Source organism: Periplaneta americana, chromosome 13, assembly GCF_040183065.1.
Source record: "Periplaneta americana isolate PAMFEO1 chromosome 13, P.americana_PAMFEO1_priV1, whole genome shotgun sequence".
Taxonomy (NCBI): domain Eukaryota; kingdom Metazoa; phylum Arthropoda; class Insecta; order Blattodea; family Blattidae; genus Periplaneta; species Periplaneta americana.
In genome coordinates, this window is record NC_091129.1 from 58,608,683 (window position 1) to 58,626,399 (window position 17,717).

The 17,717-nt window shown below is 33.2% G+C and overlaps 1 protein-coding gene across 4 annotated transcripts in view; it reads right to left on the reverse strand.

The window, feature by feature from the left end:
- Nucleotides 1-17,717, reverse strand: part of Elys (AT hook containing transcription factor 1 homolog) — a 225,577-nt gene that overhangs the window by 13,691 nt on the left and 194,169 nt on the right. For all 4 annotated transcript variants that reach the window (XM_069843302.1, XM_069843303.1, XM_069843304.1 and 1 more), the window contains exons 33-34: nt 8,960-9,158; nt 7,789-7,879 (exon numbers count right to left, since the gene is read on the reverse strand). In XM_069843302.1, the coding sequence (XP_069699403.1) occupies nt 7,789-7,879; nt 8,960-9,158 (290 nt within the window). The remainder of the gene's footprint in view (nt 1-7,788; nt 7,880-8,959; nt 9,159-17,717) is intronic.

Here is a 17,717-nt window from a genome sequence, read left to right on the forward strand (position 1 = left end):
CCTGCGGGTTCGTTAAAAGTCATTTGTAAGTAAATAATATTTTATAATAATTTGTATAACTTTTCAAGTCCTCTCATTGTACCTCTTTCAATAAGTTTTGATGTATACCTCTCTTATCACGTCTTGCAATCCATGGTTTAACCCCTGACCACATATTTATTCATGGTGTTATAAACATAACGCATAAATAACAGTATAAACAAATTGTAAACTTAACGCGTAAATATTAGTATCAAGAAATCCACGGGAAGCGTGTTCATTGTTGTGGAATAAGTGTTAGGAGAGATTTGTTCCTAATTTTAGGTCATGTTTGATAAAATCTTATGAAAAGATTTCATGTAGTGTAATATACCCCAAATCCTATCTTTTATCAAAGATATTTGATCTAATATTTTATCAAGAGTGCAAGAGGTCAAATGACTTTATTGTCAAACGCCTGGCATTAGAAAACAACAACAACAACAACAACAACAACATATTTTATCATAATATTCTTTGTCAAAGAATTTTGATAGTGTAATAGCAGCCTCGCAGAGACTGTATTTTCTTTGCGATGCACCATTATTTGAACTCATCTTGAAAAACAGAAATCAAATGTTTAAAACAGTAGCTGATCGTTGATCGAACCGTACATACAAGCACAAACCCGCTCCAACTCAATTCATAAGCAACTGATAGCGGAAGCTTGGGCTCATGCTTTGATACAAACAAGTCCACCGCACTAAACCGCTCCACAAGCAGTCCGCCGCGACCCGTGCGGTGGTGCAGGGTGATGTCACAGGCTAGTTCCATGCGACACTGCTCAGCCCGTTGTGGTCAGCGAAGGGGAAGCCCGTGGATTTGGACAAATCTGCACGACTCTGGTATAAATGGCTTCAAGTTCACCATCAAAATTTGATGTGTACTTGCCAACATTTTTATAAAGAGAAAAGTATTGACAAGTAGCTCCTGCTCCAGCTCCTTCATTTTGATCCATGAGAGATCCATCAGTGTAAATGTACAACCAGTCCTTTTGTGGATGCGTCCCACAGGAGGCAGAGGTGGGAACGGTCGGTGGACTCAAGTAAGCCCTCCCGGCTAGGTCCAAAGGACCCGCTGACCAAAGACAGGTGTGGTCCTCCTTTCATATAGGGGGTTGAGAAAGGACAGTACAACCAGCAACTCTTAAAAACATGGTGTCCTTCAAGAAAATGGTTAAAATCAGAACATCAAAATGTTGCACCCTAAGGGTGAAACCTAACCATTTTTCCCCATTACTACATATGCTAGTGAATTGTTGTGATTTTCTAGTTTGCAGGTTGAATTTTCTTTTGCAACTTCGTTTTGAATTTCGATACTGACAAACAGTACAAAGGGTAGTGATTTTGTAACTGTTTTGTTGGCAACTGAGACAAAAATTGTTGGTGCTGGAGTTTCATGGAATTAAAATTGAACTAGATTTCTGAGCTGGTTATTGGAAGCTAGTGAAATTCGAACATAGTAATAATTAATTAATATCAGTATTAATATTAATACATAATAGTTATTTTATATGTTGCATTGTGGTTACAATTCAAGACTATAGTCAGCTAGGCCTAAGTGTAAATAAATATAACATACTTGAGTGTGATAATGCAGGTGGGTGAGCGATTGAAATATTATTTCACATTTTAATGAATTTTATCAGATTTTTATTATAATAATGTCAAAAAGAGGAAAAATCATGGCAGCGACTCCACCAAGTCAGCATAAAGCGTGCTGCGAGAGTGGGGATAACTTCCCCTACTGGTGTTCTGTTCTTTCAGATCTAACTAAAAGAAGCTAATGAAGAAGAAATTATGCTCACACAGACAGCAATTATAACTAGAATAGCAAAATTATTATAAGTATTCTTAAGCATATATTTCATGGTGATATTCGGTTTTCGGAGTTAGTACTAATTAATTTCATATGGTCAAACAAAATACATTTTTAGATTAGGTCTCGTGAATCAATTGTCTCGTCAAACCAATGAATTTCATATTGCCAGACAAAATACCTAACATGTTGATCTCTTTCTCGTATAGTTTGCCTACGAAAATATGTTACAAATTATTGAATTATTTAGAATAACCTTCCAACATAAAGGTAAAGTACGATAAGTAAATAAGTCATTCAATACGTAGTATTGTGACTTTAATTCACATGGTGATATCTGTTAACAGTTGGCAATACTGACAAGATGGCAATATTTGCTGTTTAGGAACTGTTCTTACGAGACCCTGAAATCGAATTAACATAAAGATATAAACTTTCTTTGTATATTTTCTAATTTATCCGAATCTGTAGTTTTAATCGAGTTCCAAGCTACAGATGCATATTAGAGTTTCAATTTCACCAATGTACAGTAGACCATTAAAAGAGAATCAGGAGTGGAAAAAGAATACGTTATTGACCATATTATTCCCAACATTCTTATTGCGTGATTGTAAATGTAATCAATGTGACTATGAAAATACAATTTACTGTCAATGAATATTCTCAGATCTTTTACACAAACCGTTCTGTTAATTATTATAATTACATTTCAGTGAATAAGTTTTTCTGTTGTTGTTTTCTAATGCCAGGCATTTGACAATAAAGTCATTTGACCTCTTGCACTCCAATATTTTTCAAAGATATTGTCATGTTTAGCCACTGAAGCACAGATTTTGAGATGTTCTGAATACATTTCTTGATTTGAGTTGCACAATGGACAGGTAGGAGACTGATATACTGTATTCCAATTCTATGCAGATGCTTGGCCAAACAGTCATGGCCTGTTGCTAATCTAAATGCAGCTACAAACGATTTGCGTGGTAAATCGGGAATCAACTGTGGATTATGATGCAGAGAGTTCCATTTTTTCCCTTGAGATTGTGTTATCAAATTTTGTTTGTTGAAGTCTAAATATATAGATTTAATAAATCTTTTCACAGAGTAAGTCGTAGATTTAGTAACAGGTCTGTAAGTAGCAGTGCTGCCCTTCTTTGTTAAAGCATCCGCATTCTCGTTTCCCAGAATTCCACAATGGGATGGTATCCATTGGAATACAATTCTTTTATTGAGTGTTATTAGTTGAGAGAGCATTTTATTTATTTCTGCTATTTGAGATGAAGGTGTGTGTCTAGAGACTATTGATAGAATAGTTTTTCTAGAAAAAGTTATTACATTAATTGATGAACTAGTGGACTTACTCGTGTTAAATATGTAATATTCATCTGGCTTACAGCTGTTTCAGTGCATCACGCACCATCATCAGAGCCTACTAGATCGTGGCGTCATCTCGAACTTATCTGCCTGTTAGGAGGGTGTGTTTTATTGTTGGAATGTGTTGGATTGTGGAGTCGAATAGTGTGTGTGTACTGAAATTGATCTGATGATGGTGCGTGATGCACTGAAACAGCTGTAAGCCAGACGAATATTACATATTTAACACGAGTAAGTCCACTAGTTCATCAATTAATTATATTCAAGTGTTAAAAGTGGTGTACGCAAGATTAAAAAATGGGTTATTACATTAGTTTTGGAGATGTTAATTTTCATACCATTGTCTTCTGACCATTTTGCAACTGAGTTAATGTCACAATGAAGTGATTGACAGTCAGCACTACTTTTGATTGTACGAAAAATTTTTAAATCGTCGGCAAATAATAGACAGTCAGAACTTATTCCTTTACATATAACATCTATGAATATAAAAAATAGGAGAGGTCCTAAAGTAGATCCCTGTGAGATTCCATAATTTATGTTATAAGAATAAGAATGTATATTAAACAGTCTTGCACATGAAACTCTATTAAATAATTTTCGAACCAGTTTATGTAGCTTACAGAAAGGACAATATTTCCTAAATTTTTAAGTAAGATATAGTGCGGAACTATATCAAAAGCTTTACTGAAATAGAAATATAATGAATCAGTTTGTCCCTGAGTTTCAATTATTTATTGGTACAATTTGATGTAGATAGTAGTAGTAATAAAAAAAAATAAAAAAAAATAAATAAATAAAAAAAAAATAATAATAATAATAATAATAATAAAGTCATATTGTTATTGGAGAGCTAGAACAGATGTTAATACATGAGTAGGGTTCCCAGACGTTCTGTAAAATACAGGATCATCCCGTTTTTTGCTAATCCATCCTGTTGTCCCAAGAAAAGTCTTCGGGACAGTTTTCTGTCCCATATTTTAGAGTTCTAAACTGAGAAAAAATGGAAAAGTTACAAAGTCTATTCTATATTAAAAATTACAAACATTGCACTTCATCACTGCATTGTAGATGGGCTATTAATAAACAATTATTGTGAGTTATTAATTTCCCAAGGCAAGTGATGGCAACACTAAATGTTTAGATGAAGTCTGGGTGGATCATTTCAAAAGTACTGAAGGAGAACTCTCAAATTTGAAGAGGGTAGTGAAGTTCATTATGTGTATCCCTGGAACAAATGTGTGTGTCGAAAGATTATTTTCTCACATTAACACTCTATTAACACTGATGAGAAAAATAAATTGTCTGTAAAAACAGTAAAATCAATGCTTGTTGTAAAATCATTCTTCAGTGAGGATTGTGTTGCTTTTCATACATGATTCTTCAAAATAAACAATTGTTAAGCGGAATTAATTCTTCAGAGAAATATTGCAAGGAGATTGATTTATAAGAATAATGTCACGTGAGAAGTGTGTTCTGTAGGTATTTCTGTAATATCTTAGTAAAACAATTTGAAGGCAACTTACATAAAGAAGCTTAAAATTAATGCAAATATGCTCCCTAACAATTTTGTTTACTATTTGTTTACTTACCCTTAGTTAGTAAAGTGTTTGTGTAGTAAACTTTACTACACACACATTTTGAAAGATTGGCATATTTGATGGGTGCACATACTAAACTTACTCAGTGAAAACTTATAAGTGTCCCGTATTTTTTTCCAATATGTCTGGGAACCCTATACTTGGGCATATGTTATATCTTCTTCTTAAGGCACTACAATTTCATTGAAGTTTTGGCCTTCTCAACTATCTCTTTCCATTTCTCTTTATCTTGGATAATTTTGGGCCAATTCTGAATCCTTAATAATTTTATATCTTCCAGTACATCATAATCTAAATTTAACACTGAAATGCTGAAACAATTGTCTTTAGAGACAATTAATACTAGGTACCCTCCACAAAACTGGCTTCATTTATACACCAACGGATCCTTGATCTCCAGAGAACAAGGTGCAGGTGCAGGTGTTACGTGCTGTCTCTTCTCACTTTATAGATCTCTTGGATATGGAACAACAAGTTTTGATGGTGAAATCATTGCAATAAATGAATGTCTCAGGAATCTTCTATGCCACATTAATAAATTAAGGAATGCAGTTATATTGTCAGACTCCAAAGCAGCTATTCTATCAATCGTCTCTAAACACACACCTTCATCTCAAACAGCAGAAATAACTAAAATGCTCTCTCAATTATTATCACTCAATAAAAGAATTGTATTCCAATGGATAAGATCTACGTATTACTCTGTGAAGAGATTTATTAAATCTACATACTTAGATTTCAACAAACAAAATTTGATAACTCAATCCCAAGGGAAAAAATGGAACTCTCTGCATCAAAATCCACAGTTAATTCCCGATTTACCACGAAAATCGTCTGTAGCTGCATTTAGATTGGCAACAGGCCATGATTGTTTGGCCAAACACCTGCATAGAATTGGAATATATCAGTCCTCTAACTGCCCATTGTGCAACTCAAACCAAGAAATGGATTCAGAACACCTCAAAATCTGTGCTTCAGTGGCTAATCATGATAATATCTTTGAAAAATATTGGAGTGCAAGAGGTCAAATGACTTTACTGTCAAACACCTGGCATTAGAAAACAACAACATCTCTCCACCTATTTTTGGTCTTCCTGTTGCCCTTGTCATTAGAGGTTGCCATTGGTAGGTCTTATTCACCAGTCTATCAGCCCATTTGGCAGTCGTCCAGAATTTCTTCTGTTTTCTCCGTTAATATATTTTATATCAGCAACTATAATTATTGCAGTACCAACAAGAATTAAAATTTTTAGTTGATTAGCTACCTTACAAATCTCGTAAATTGTTGACTGTAAAATGGCACATTTCATATTATACTATCTTACAGACACGAGGACATTCGATTTTCTATCTTTCCAAACAAACTTCGGAAACTCTTTCTTGACAGAGATATCTGACATGCATTATTTAGAAAGTTCTATTCCTCTTGACCTCCCACTGTTTTAGATTTCCCCATGAATTTTAAACAGGGGGTAGCACGCAAACAGTAAGAAACATTAAGAAATTGTTCAATTATATAAGTATTTTTATAACTGCTGCTGCTTTGAGGATAGGGTAAGGAATGTTTCATTGCTTAGAATTTCTCTCACATAGATATACAGTATGTCTGCAAAAATGCAGATTTCATAGTACTTTTACTATGTGTATATTTGTGCATCTGTGCATACATTTGGAAGTGTGAGTGAGTGAGTGAGTGAGTGTGTGTGTTTTTTCCTGCCCTGTCGAGCAAAATAACGGAGTTCAATTGTAAAGTACTGTATATTGTAAGAATGTGGTTATATAATGTAGACAGGAATGTAAGTTACAGTATGAGAAACTAAATTGTTACAGAAAGCACAAAATGTATAATGAGAAATTGTGCGATTTTCGTGACACACTTTATTTTATTTTTATGTTTGATCACTTGGTGGTCTTTGGAAACTAGCGTCTATTACTTAGGAATGTAGTTATAATAGCTACTATTTCATGTGTTAAAATAAAAACTAAGTTGTAAATTACCTCGTTGACTAGTTTCAGCTTTGTGCCAGCCATCACCAGAACTAGTGAGGTCCTTGATTCTTCCAGTTCCTTCAGTTGTTTTGCTGCATTGAGGATGTGTCATGTGTGTGTTTTTGTGTGTCTGTATATTTCGTACTGTTCTAGTGTGTTTAATTCCTGGTTTTTTGGTTTGATATGTAGAATTTCCATATCTGCTTCTATGTTGCTGTAATTGTGGTTGGTGTTTGTGATGTGTTCTTTGTATTGTGTTTGAAATAATCTCTGTCTGTCCGATGTATAAGTTGTTACAACTATTGTATGAGAGTTTGTATATGTTTGTTTGTCTTATCTGTGTGTTGAGATGTTTTTGTAGAGTGTTTTGTGTTCTGTATGAGATGCTGTCATTTAATTTCCTGATTCTGATGATGGCCGACACAAAGCTGAAACTAGTCAACTCGGTAATTTACAATTTATTTTAACACATGAAATAGTAGTTATTATAATATATTCCTAAGGTGAAAATACAAGCACAAAATGTGATCTCTTATTACTCAAGGAAAAGAGCAGAAAATAACATAGGAGAAAAATCCAAGATGTGTATTGATGCAGTATGCATCATTTAACTCCAATGTAATGATGCTATTTAGCATGAATCTTTGACATTTGACCTTAAAGAACAGTATATGAGAAATCTTTCAACACTGCTGAAAGAGAATTGAGTCTGAAATGCTATATGTTTTGTCAACTATTTTGCATCACAGATTTTTTGTGTGATCTTACAGAACTGTAAAGTACATACATCAGGTATTTCTTATCAAAAGAAAGAATGACTGTATAGTATTACTTGTTTTGATTGATAATTTCAAAGCAGACTGTTACTAATGAAAGTTAGAAAACAAATGAAGCAATAACTGAAAATAATCTATTATTTCACAACAAAATATATTTCATAACAATTTGTTAAATATTGTAATAAATATGCTCTTTATCTACAATAACTCACCATCAGATTTGACAGAGCGAGGACTACTTTCGGCTGCACTGTCAAGTCTTGAAGTCTTCCGACTTTGTCTGGTTATTCTTTGTGACGGACTCTGAAAATATATATCTTCTGAGTACATGTCATGTGGTAAAGATAATTCTTTGATTAGTGATTCTTTTAAACTACAGAAACTAGTCTGGGTGAGTGGAATAATGGTAATAATGAAGAAATGTATGACTGCAGGCAAAACTGAAGCATTTCGAGCAAATCTGCTTCATAGTATTTGCCAAGGATACCCATTTAATTGGCTAGAAGCTGTTAAATAATAAAAATGCATGGTAATAAGGAAGGTTACTTACAAAGTTTGTAGTTGGTGCAGCACGAGAAATTGTCTGACAAACACTTAGAAAGAGCTTTTCACTCCACCCTCTCTTGTTGCCACCACTTCAAGATCAAAAGTAGAAAATGGAAGTCCAGCAACTTATTAAAATCTATACCTGCATTGAATTATTTTGGGGTCGTTATTGAAACAGATATAGTTGCTGACTCTTTTGTAAGTACCAAGTGAGCACATTTCACTATGTGAAGGTGATTCAGATGGAGTGGCAATGCTGTTCTCAGCATTAATGTTAAATATCAGGTACTTCCTCTTATTGCATAGACTTTACAAGTGTACATTAGCATTTGCCATTGTGAATGAGTAAAATTCTAAGCTTAGGACAGTTGTTTAGTCAACTGTCCGAAGATAGGTCTGAATCTCACAAGTGATACCAACAAGGCACCATTTATGAGCAACTAAACCAGGAGATAATGAGATAGGCTGGCTAGTTCCTTTCCCCCTCCATTGCATACATCGCTGATTAGCTACATATTACTCTAGTCAGACTTCAGATGTATACAATCAATTGTTCTTCCTCTGACACATATCAAGTGAAATGTACTAACTGATAACAGATGTATGTATCAGTCAGAACCTCAATCGGAGGTATTTCTTTAAAATTCACTGAAGGTCTCTCATATCAATAATTAAAAATATTAATAATTACTGATGAACAAAATTAATTCTAGTGAATTGAAAGATATGTAGATCATTATAACACTTTTACTTTTTTTTAACAAGAATGTCTGCTAGTCAATAAATATACGAGAATGTCTGCTAATCAACAAATATTAAGTCGTTAATATTACTCACATCTGCAAAAGGAACTTGAACAGTGGATGCCTGTGATGTTGATGGAGATGTGTTACCAGGAAGTCTTCGACGGGATTGCAGGCGAGATGACGACCTGGTACCAACACTTGATATCTGTGAAGATGACAGAGTGTCATCCTCTTCATCTTCTTCTTCATCATCCTCATCTGAAGATTCTGGCAAAGATGGTAGATGACGTCTGATACAAATAAAATATGATCAACATTAATTTAACGAACTACATTGAGACTCATGAATCAGCTTTCAGAAAACTGCAGATTCTCTGTATTTCTCACTTGAACTCTTTGCCTATAACATAGCCTACCTAAAATAATAATAATAATAATCATCTCTCTTGTTTCTTGTATTCATTTTAACATAATCTCTAATCTCAATTTGCTTCTCCTTTAAGGGCCACCACTGACACTTAACGAAATACATTAAACAACATCTAACATGGACCAAATACCATCTGGATATCTTGTAAACACTTTTTGTCAAGTTCCAACATTGAGAAGGGTCAAAATTCACAATAATGGTTAGTCAAGTTTGCATCCACCTAATGCAGTGGTTTCCAAACTTCTTGAAGGCACAATCCACTTTTCGGCGAGACTTTTGTTTGTGACACCCCACTACTGTACTGGTACTTAACCCCATTCGAAAAATACAAATTCCTGTTAAAAAAAAAACGATAATTTTACTCAAAACCAGTGGATGCTACCCAAAGAACGACATGACATGAAATATTACGGAAAAACCATTTCTAGTACTTCAAATTAATACTGCCGCTTGGCACTGCAGTTATAGTTCAATAGACCTACAAATCGAAAATAATGCTTGTGGTATCTGTCACCCAACATATTTACAGAGAAACTTGATTTCTGGTTGACATTACTTGACAAATAGAAATTTGATGCATCCCATTGTATTAAAAATTCATGGAAAATTTAGCTGCGTATTAGTACAAATACTGAATTTGTTTCTGTGGACAGGCAATTAAGTTTGCTCAATTTTAAGCAACAACTTTTAATATTTCTGGAAGAAACTCACAGTCACAAATGGATACTGAAACAGGTTTTAGACAGTTATGTTCAGCTGACTTAAATTAAAAAAAAAAAAGTATGAGGAAGAAACTCATTGAAATCTGTACATACTGATGAAATGTTGAAACTAGACTTCTTCACACAGCGTAAACCAGATTGCGATCAAAATGCAAAAATATCTCGAGCTTGCAAAAGCAGCTCCTAAATTTTTTACATTTGTAACCTTGTAGGCCTATTTATACAAAGTAAGTTTCTCGTCTATGATTATCATCAAAACAAAAGCGAGAAATCTCTTTGAACTTGAAAATATCATTGTGTGTGCATCGAATGCAGAGTCCAGATTTAAGAATCTACTTTCTGAAAACAGGCAAGTTTATTGCAATACTTGTTTGTTTACTTTATAAATATTGAAACATTTTTTTTATATTTATGCTCAATGTTATTTATGTTTATACTTCTAAATTGAAAACAAATGTATGTTAATAAAGTACTTTTGGTTTTATTTTATAACACATCTTGTGACTACCCTCAGCTCTCTACACGACCTCCTAGGGAATCGCGACCCACACTTTGGGAACCATTGATCTAATGATACGTATTAGTTTAAATTATAACATTCTAAAAATTTGGCTGATATCTATTTGTTTCATAGCTATCATAATTATACAGATGGACAATATGAATTTGTTAACCCTTTGCCTACATTGGGCACTTAAACTTGGTGCTAGTCACAGTGGAATGATTTAAATAATTATTTTAATCACTTGATTTTTACTATACTATAAATGACTGATTTAAATCAAATTATTTTTGTGATCAAATGATTTTCTTGAAGTTATGTTTCTATTAATTTTTGAAGTAATAATTTACAGATACATCCTACATATTAACAATGATATACCCAATGGGAGAATAATTAAAATCAGTTTGCTTTCTTATAGTTGTCTAATGCCTGTAGTCTATTGTTCAAATTCAAACTCCTGTCTTTTTCTTTCCAGTTTGTTTTATGTCATTTTTGAGTTAACATCTAGTAGTAAATTGCTATGCTAAGAAAAGAGTCACTTTATTGACTGTATTAACCCTCGACACTTACCCACCTGGGGTCTTTTCTGATCCCACACCATATTTTATTGTTAATATCTACATCCATATACTCCAAAACGTTCCAGTAACCTAGATATGCTGTGCTTGGTTATTTTAGTTTCCTTTGCAATTAAAATTATTATTTCATAACTACATATTGATTATTTTTTCATGTTTATTGCTTGATTTCAAGGATGGTCCCAACTACAGAACAGGTCTTTATTTTCTAGTTAGAATTATTTTGCAGTGATAGTGTTTTGTTGTAATCAAATTGAACAATCATGTACTTTTAAAAGTGAACAAATGAAACAAATACAGCATGAACTGAAATTTAGGCTATAGGTAAAATGTTGTAGGTTCAAGAGTAGGCCTAATTATTTGTATTTGTAAAATTTGCTTCTTGTTCTTTCTACTGCAACAGGTGAAGAGACTTAATTAATTGTTTAAAGATATCATTAACAGTTGATGCAATAACATTTTCCTTTTTCTGTTATATTGCAAGGAAAGTGAATGTGTTCTCTGATAATCTATACTAATAATAATAAATCTGCAATCAAAATTTTTCTGGTAATTTTCGCTTTTCCAAAAATAATTGGTGTTAACATGTATAATTTAACCATCTGAGATCAAAAATCGCATTTTTGAAATTTTTGTTTGTATGTCTGTCTGTCTGGATATTTGTTACCTTTTCATGCAATAATGGCTGAACCGATGTCTATGAAAACTGGAATATAAATAAAGTTCGTTCTAATTTAGATTTTTGGGTATATAGCATTCATAATACTTTATTTAAAAGCGGAGTTTATGGGGGCCTGAATTGGTAAATCAAAATATCTCGCTTATTTTTGATTTTCATGAAAAATGTTACATAACAAAAGTTTCTTTAACCTTCCTTTGGTCAGATATCAGATTGAAACAAGCATACGTTTTTCTACTGCCAATTTTTAAATTTCCATTGTTGCAGCTTTACCGTTACAATACCTTCCTATTTAAGCCAGTGTCACTCAACTGCTTTAACCGTTGGTCTGTGTGAGACTGCAAGCATCTTGTATTCTTGTATCAGATTGATACATTGTGTCATACAGTTCTGTGCTACACTTCTCGGAAGACAAGGCTAGCTAAGACCATTTGCAACAATTCTAAACGATGTATCTGTGGTGATCATACAGCTGCAGTCTGTAAGAATGTTATCCTCGATTTCAAAAAAAGAAGATTGCTTGAGTGATGACTGATAATGTAATGGACAGCATAAAATTGACATATTTCAGATTTCTCTGAATAGGCTACACTTTACTTTTGTGTTTATTATTTATTTAGTAGTTTGTATTCTTTTTATTATTTCTGAATGTATATCTCAAATTTTAGAGTAAAATTGGTACCAATAATGAAAGTTATGTGGTGAATATCTTATTCTGCAATCTATTTAAAGTTATACTGGATATTTTGAAAATAAATAATAAATCAATGATAAAAAGAACATTGCAATCACTAAAATATGAATATGACAACTTTCTCAGAGTTCATATATCTTTCTGATACATTGCGACCGATGCTGTTACTCAATTTCATGTATTTTGACGTGAATTTTTAAGATATAAAATAAATGATAATACATAAATTAATAAATATATTTATTACCAAGTGAAAATAAACATATTAAAGTGTATAATAAAAATAAATGTCAATATATATCACAAATCCTATAGCCATTATTTTAAGCCAAGACGAAATGTATCAATATGATACATTGCGATCGATTCTTATCATTATAACGTAGCAACCGATGGAAGGTTAAAAACAATTTCCGATAAGTTTTATTCTATTCAAAATGTTGATAGGACTGATATGTAATGATATATACGAGTTTTAAAATAACAATATGTTTTATCAGCACTGCCTCAAACAAATTACTCTTGTTGGCGGCCTTGCACAACAAACAGAGAATATTATTCATTTAACACTATTTTTATATGGATATAATTGTATTCTATGATGGGAATATATAAATGTATAAATGTTTATCAATATTAATATACAGAAAATGTTTTTATGTTTGTATGAAGTAATCTCAGAAGCTAATTAATCGATTTGGATAATTCCTTCACTATTTGAAAGTGTAGTTTCTCTAGATGGATGTAATGCTATATGCCGTTACAATAACTCCTGAGTGAATTGTGGACTGATTAAAATAAGTCCTTATGCAGAGAAAACTTGATATTCTGTCGTAATATTGTATTACTTGGTTGTTTAAACTTTATTCGGTCCACATAAAATACTCTAATTTTATACACTTCAGTTTCTTTTTGTCCACAGAACATAGTAGTATTTTTAAGAGTTTCGTCGTAAAGATGAGTATTTTTACTGGACCAAAAATACAGTACATATGGAATAAAAATTAGTATTTTATCACTGAGTCACTGGAGCTGAGTTATTTTACAAAGTGTCACGAAATGGCATTCCTGCGCTCATAATTTACCCATATTCGTTTCCTGTGTTTCTTAAAATAATATTTATGTACCACATTCATTTTTTTTATTTACATAGACAATGATGTATAATCAAGCGAGTTGGCTCAGACAGTAGAGTTTGAGACTCACATTCAGGTGGTCACGGGTTCAAACTCTGTGGCTGACCAATTTGGTTGGGTTTTTTTATGGTTTTCCTTAGTCATGAAGGCAAATGCCAGATTGAAAATTTACATGCCATAATTCATCACCGCCTCAATTACCAATACGATAAATATTAATCAAAATCTATATTCAGTTACATGAACACAAGCCATCTACAACAAATAATAGAAACAGGAACTCAAGAGTAAAAATGGCCTACTGGTGTACTCACACACTCTAAACATGCGACATGACCACAGTTAAAGCATGTATAAATAAACTTAAGAAAGAAAGAAAAAAAAAAAGATGCAGTCAGGTCAACATAAAAAATTACCTTCGTACACAATCCACTCTACAGGGTGAATCAAAAGTCTGGAACCATATAAATATTTTCCATATGCTTGATTACTATAGATGTTACCAGTATTTATAAAATCAAACACTCTACCAGAGATACATTCGATTCTAGCCCTCAGATATCTCAAAAGTCGCCATTTTGGATGCAACTTTGAAATATTAAATGTAAAGGGGGTCATGTAGGTACTCAAAATCATGTGAAATTTTCTGGGGGGGGGGAAAAAAAAAAAAAAAAAAAAAAACAATAGCGCAATCCGTTTTGAGATATCTCTAATCGTTTTCAAGTTATTTAATCTCCTTTCTTCTTCCATGGTGCTACATCTCATGGCTGAGACCCGGCCTCCTCAAGAATCTTCCTCCACCCTTGTCTGTACATCGATACGGTCCACCAGTTTCAAATTCCCAGACTTTTAGCATCTCCATTCACTCCATCAATCCATCTTCCTTTTGGTCGTCCCACTTTTCTACATCTTTCTGATTGTGTTTCAAGTTATTTAAAGATAACTATTATAATGACACAGACATTAGTTACTGTATCTACAGATATTTTGTAACATGGTACAGTGCTATGGAGGCTTTGGAAAAGGTATTTTTACGCAATTATGATAATTAACTTTTCCTGCTTTACTGTTTGGTTAACCTGTGACAGTTTCAATGCATTATTGTGATTATTTGAAGCTTTCCTATAATAAATTTCTTTATTTTTGTGATGGCATTATGGAAAGAGGAAAGAATTGATATCATTCTTCATTCTGGTAGGTTAAGCCACAGAAATGTTGCAACAGACTGGACAAACAGTTCCCTAGACATTGTATGGACCAGTAGAATGGCTGGCCAGGTCTCCAGATTTAACACCTCTTGATTTTTTCTTTTGGGGTTACATGAAGAGCTTGGTATATGAAGAGAAAATTGAGAATGTGGAGAGAACATTTTGTAGCATTTCCGGGGTGACTTTAGCACAAGCTTCAATGATACGGTTCTTTAAATGTTCCAATTCTCAATTTTCTCTTCACATATCAAGCTCTTTACGTAACCTCAAAAGAAAAAATCAAGGGGTGTTAAATGTGGAGACCTGGCTGGCCATTCTACTGGTCCACACAGACCAATCCAATGTCCAGAGAACTGTTCATCCAGTCCGCTGCAACATTTCTGTGGCTAAGTCCACCAGAATGAAGAATATCAATTCTTCCCTCTTTTGATAATGCCATCACGAAAATCAAGAAGTTTGTTGTAGGAGAGCTTCAAATAATCACAACAATGCATTGAAACTGTCACAGGTTAACCAAATAGTAAAGCAGGAAAAGCTAATTACCATAATTGCATAAAATACCTTTTCCAAAGTCTCCTTAGTACTGTACCATGTTACAAAATATCTGTAGATGCAGTAACTAATGTTTGTATCATTATGACAGTATCTTTAGATAACTTGAAAACGATTAGAGATATCTCAAAACGGACTGTACCATTGATTTTCCAGAAAATTTCACATGATTTTGAGTACCTACATGACCCCCTTTCCATTTAAAATTTCAAAGTTGGATCCAAAATGGCGGTTTTTGGGATAGCTGAGGGCTAGAATCTAATGTGTCACTGGTAGAGCATTTGGTCTTACAAATACTGGTAACACCTATAGTAATCGAAAATCAAGCATATGGAAGATATTTATATGGTTCCAGACTTTTGATTCACTCTGTATATTGACATTAATTTGTGGTGATTTATTAAAGGATGCATTCAAGACTAATTTAGAAAATGTTAAACGAATTATCCTTGCACCAAAAGATCCCATTTTAATTATTTGCATATAGTAAAAATTAAGAAACATGTTAAAGGATTTATCCTTGCACAAAATGAGTGCTCTCTGGACCAAAAAGATCATATTTTAGTTATTTAAATACAATTTCAATTAAGTAACATATTAAACAATTTATTCTTCTATCAAACACGGATGTTCCCTGAACCAAATGTCCTATTTTAATTATGTAATTACTTTATATTTATTTCTAACAAATGCAGCAAAGCGCATAGGTACGACTAGTTAAAAAAATAAAAACACAAATACAGACTAAATAGTCTGACATTAAATTAATTAATTCATTGCTTAAACACAGTGATTAAATCTAGATGAAATAAAAACTTTCCATTTGTTTATACTGATATAAAATTCATTAAGCTATAAAATATTCTAATTATAAACAAAAAATATTCTTGGGATCAAAAAGACCCCAGATAAGTAGCGTGAAATTCTAGAGCAGCTAAGTTGCGAGGGTTAAGTTGTTCTTCTTGTAAAAGTGTACCAAGAACATGCTGTTAACTTAAAATGAATAATCCAGGCCGAAAACTTGATCCAGTTTGAAGAGAATTAAAAACTGTTTGGTTTTTCCCACTTCAAGTGGAAAAGACATGAAAGCTAAATGCAAATCATATGGTTTAGAAATATCAGGGATTACTTGCTACAATATTTATAAATCGTGCAGTAAAACAGAATGATGGTAAATGAAATGAACCTGCATAATTCACTAAAAAAAGCCTCTTTCCTCAACAGTATCCAAACCCTGAACTCTATTGTCTGTGAACAAGCATGCTAGCACGGAGCTATCAGAATACTTGTGATGAATTGATATAATCGAGGTTATCGTACTGTATCATGTTTGTTACACGAGTCTTAGGCATTAATTACATAGATCTTATTTTCAGATTAACTTCGTGCTTTTTGCATTAGTTGTGAAATACCTTCCTGTAATACTATTCCAATAATACTGGGTTTGAAAACCATTATTAAATTGTTGTGATATGTAAGGATCTTCAAGAGCTGGGCCATTTTTTTTCTGGGACTTACATTTATTGTATTACCATGGTGACTCGATGCTAACAAGCTAGCCTGAGTTCAAATCCCTGTTGATTCACCCTGACTTTATAACTTGGGTTGGGCAAGACCATGGTTCAGGTAACACAGGTGTTTTCTCCAGGTACTCTGGTTTCCCTGTGACATCCCAACAATTCTCCATCTGTATCATCATTCATTATGACTGCAATGTAGATCCACTGCCTGTTGTGCACTCTGGATAGGCTTTTACAAATTAAGTGATCTACACACTTCTCAGCATTGGCAACATCTAGGAACCACACTTGAAGAATAACAGCAAGTTAAGGGCCCTGCCATTGCACATACTTATTTAAATGGCTTTTAAAGAATCCAGAGGCTCATTACCACCCTCACATAAGTCCGCCTTCGGTCCCTATCCTCCCATCTATGTCTTAGCCTCTATAAAAGGTCTTTTTCCCTTAGGTCTTCCAACTAACACTCTATATGCATTTGAACTGGTGAGTCGTGAAAGGAACTAACTACACTGTGTGTGGGTTTTGGTAAAGTGAAAAAAAAAGTGTCGGAAAATTAGGTTTTTAATGTTTACATTTATTTTATTTTTCAGAGTGGTAAAGAATGAGTCAGTGATGTTAAAAATTTAATATAAATTTTAAGTTTGTATTTTATTGTAGTTAGAGAAATAAATTAATGTATTGTAGTTAGTTCCTTTCAATTCTACATGAAAGTACCAGACAATAAATTGGCACTTCAGATTACTTTATCGTTAGTTTTGCAAACATTAAATTATAGCATGTTTTGTAAGACCAAATGTCCCATCGCAATCAAGGAATGAATGTCCA